The sequence below is a fragment of the Morone saxatilis genome, unplaced genomic scaffold (genome assembly GCF_004916995.1).
Source record: "Morone saxatilis isolate NCDOM2014 unplaced genomic scaffold, NCSU_SB_2.0 Contig6, whole genome shotgun sequence".
Taxonomy (NCBI): Eukaryota; Metazoa; Chordata; class Actinopteri; family Moronidae; genus Morone; species Morone saxatilis.
The window spans coordinates 233,057-236,188 of record NW_023340206.1 but is presented as its reverse complement, the minus strand read 5'-3'; the positions used below and the strand labels follow the sequence as shown (position 1 = coordinate 236,188).

At 35.3% G+C, this 3,132-nt stretch overlaps 1 protein-coding gene across 1 annotated transcript in view; it reads left to right on the top strand.

Moving 5' to 3' along the window:
* Nucleotides 1–1,088: 1,088 nt before the first annotated feature.
* LOC118339974 (midkine-B-like) overlaps nucleotides 1,089–3,132 on the top strand; it is a 5,750-nt gene continuing 3,706 nt past the window's right edge. The window contains exons 1-2 of the mRNA XM_035677813.1: nucleotides 1,089–1,256; nucleotides 2,778–2,945. Of these exons, the coding sequence (XP_035533706.1) occupies nucleotides 1,142–1,256; nucleotides 2,778–2,945 (283 nt within the window). The 5' untranslated portion in view covers nucleotides 1,089–1,141. The remainder of the gene's footprint in view (nucleotides 1,257–2,777; nucleotides 2,946–3,132) is intronic.

Below are 3,132 nucleotides of genomic sequence, written 5' to 3'. Positions count from 1 at the left end.
GGCACGTAGTGTAGAAGCGCTTTGAGTGGTCGGAAGACTAGAAAGGCGCAATACAAGTACAAGTCCATTTACCAACACCACTTTCATGTGAAAAATTTCGAAAAATACCTATTTGTGTTACTCAAATTTTTGTTATTTTACTATTTAGAGTAAAATGAACATTATTCACATTATTGTTCAGCTACCCAGCACCTCAGCAATTTAATCCTGCAATATCTGAACATAACTGGTGACTGATGGTGTATGTAATGTAAACCTAATATTATCACTTACACTAATGGACATCAAATGTTGTGGATGATCACAACAAATGGACAAATGAGGAACTACCTGTTAGTAAACCATTAGCTAATGAGTAACTCCTAATCAAATTTGATAGCGTAGCTAATGATTTGTTAATGATTAGTTAATTAACAAAGGAAAACTGGATAATTTATGAATTTTTAATAAATACTACTCTAATAGTAATGAATAATTAAGTAATGATTAGTTCATGAATATCTGCGATTCTTTATTCTCTATTCTTAATGAGTCGTTTCTGTTTAACTTTGAACCAGCCAGTGAACAGCACAAAACTGACTCATTCATTGTTAATTACTTAATTGCTTAAACAAAGATAGTGGAGTAGTTTTTAAGTAGTCCCTCATTACTTCATCATTATTTTACGATTACTTCGTAAACTAAACTAAAACAACTAATTAAGAAATCAGATGTCCCTTTCTAGTATCTATTGTATTGTTTAGAACTTAGGAAGTACTTATTAATAATGAATACATTAATTATCAGGTTATTCTTGATTTGTTACTCACTTGTTTTATAGTATTAATTAATCATTAGCTGCTCTATAAAATTTGACTACTCATTAACACATTTTCACTAGCAGGAAGTTCCTAATTTGTTCCTCATTTGTTGCCTGGTAACTACTCAAAATGTTGTGTCTCTAATTGTAAAGTGTTACCGTTTGTGTTTTTTGTATGAAGACAGCCAGTGTTGAGAAGTCCCCTGTCGGGTTGTTATGAGCTGTGGTGGTGGTGGTGGTAGTGGTGGTGAGAGGAGAGGATAATGATTTCACATGAAATAACTCTGGGGTGAGGGTCAACTCTTAATGGTTTAACAGTTGTGATGTATGAAACCTTTTTAAATGTTGATTTTTCCCACTGCTATGTGTTTGTACAGAATGAGGGCTGTGCTGTTGCTGCTGCTGTTAGTCACTCTAATCACTATTAAAACTGTAGCTGGAGGCAAAAACAAAAAAGGTAAGACTCTCTCTTTCTCTCTCCCTGTCTTACCTTCTATCATTCTATAGTTTTCTTCTTAATATAGATTATACGTTTTTGTATATGTATTGTAATATTAATTGTTGAAGCCCAAATCTAATTTAACTTATTTACACAGTAATAGTAATAATAGTAACTAATAGTCAATATCCTGATTTTGAATAATGTAATTTTCTTTATTTTTGCATTCTGAGGAATAAAATTGATTTAACTGCACTGGAGTGCTGTTAGATGAGTATGGGGTTTACTGCTACACACAATGAAGCTGTAGGCTTTGATTCATTATTATTATATCGGTACTGCACTTACAGGTCCATTGTTATAACATTCTATCATTTATTCTTTCAAAATGTATGGAAGACGTTTTTGTCTTATGCAATTGGCCGTTCCTAAGTCTCGCCCCTTTTCACTCTGTTCTCCAATAACAGCTGAGCAAGACTCCAGCTGCATTCACATGGAATCAGATAGATGGTGGACACAAGGAGGATACATGGGCAATCTGGATGAGACAATAATAATAAATAAATTACATAAAATGATAAGAGTTAGGATAAGAATATCAGGGTAAGCCGATTTGAGACAGAGTAGGGTGGTTCATGAGATCGCCATCCTGGATAAAAAAAATAGTGCATCCTGTATTTAGATGTGCTATATGCTAGGCTCGTCTATGACAACAAGTTTGAAGATGGTTGAAAGATAAAAGCAACATATACTCACATCGTATGTTAGCTAGCTAATGTTGGAAAATCTAGCTAACTAACTAGTTAATCCACATCAATCCAACTAGCTAACTAGCAATGTAATATACATTAATCCTTAACTATCTAGCTAGATATGGTACACAAATCATTAGCTAGCTAACGTTAGTTACAATGAAAGCTAATGTTAGTAAAAAGTTAGCTAACTGGCTAGCTAATTTACGTCAATCAGTGGCGAACAAGTTAGCTAACATGTTGCTAACATTAGGTCATTTACGATGTGATTATGTCACTTGCTAACATTAGGTCATTTACGATGTGATTATGTCGCTTTTATCTTTTAACTACCTTCAAAATCAGAATTTCTTTCAACATAGATGAGCCTAGCACATTGCTATGTACAATTCAGGAAAGGAGAAAGTTGACCAAGGCTTACTCAACTGTTATTGCAGCACACAAGACTGACAGGCTTTAGGAAAGGTCAGTTATTTATATTTATGTTACATGTGCACAGTGGACGTTGATGCATCCATTTCCTTACACTACTAAAACACAAGCCAATAGAAGTGTAGTGACAAATACATTCAAATAAATGATGACTCATATGGACTTAGGGCCATGAGTAGGTGCTGCTCAGGTGCATGGAACTGAACGCCTAATTGCTTACATTTGCTTTGTTCATACAGACAAGATCCCAGTGACCAGCAGACTGGTTATACAGGGAAGCTCAGGCTGGCCACAAGTAGCACTGTCATTGAGTAAGATAGAATAATAAGTTAACAAATCTTTATTCAATCCTCAGAGAAAAACAAACCCTCCCAGTCTGGGTCAGAATGCACTGACTGGCGCTATGGCAACTGTGTCCCTAGCAACGGGGACTGTGGAGCAGGGTATAGAGATGGGTCATGTGACCAGCAGAAGAAGAAGATGAGATGTAAAGTACCTTGCAACTGGAAAAAAGAATTTGGAGGTAATGTGCATACACACATGCATGCATACAAGGTAAATTGTGTACATTTCAGAGTAATCTGTAACTAGAATTAAAGGTAGGGTAGGCAATCCTGTTCAGAAGCACGTTTTGTTATACTGGGTGAAATGGTCCCTCTGTTGTCAGAGGAATCAATTCGTTATGTCTTCAGAAAAAAGAACGGAGAAAA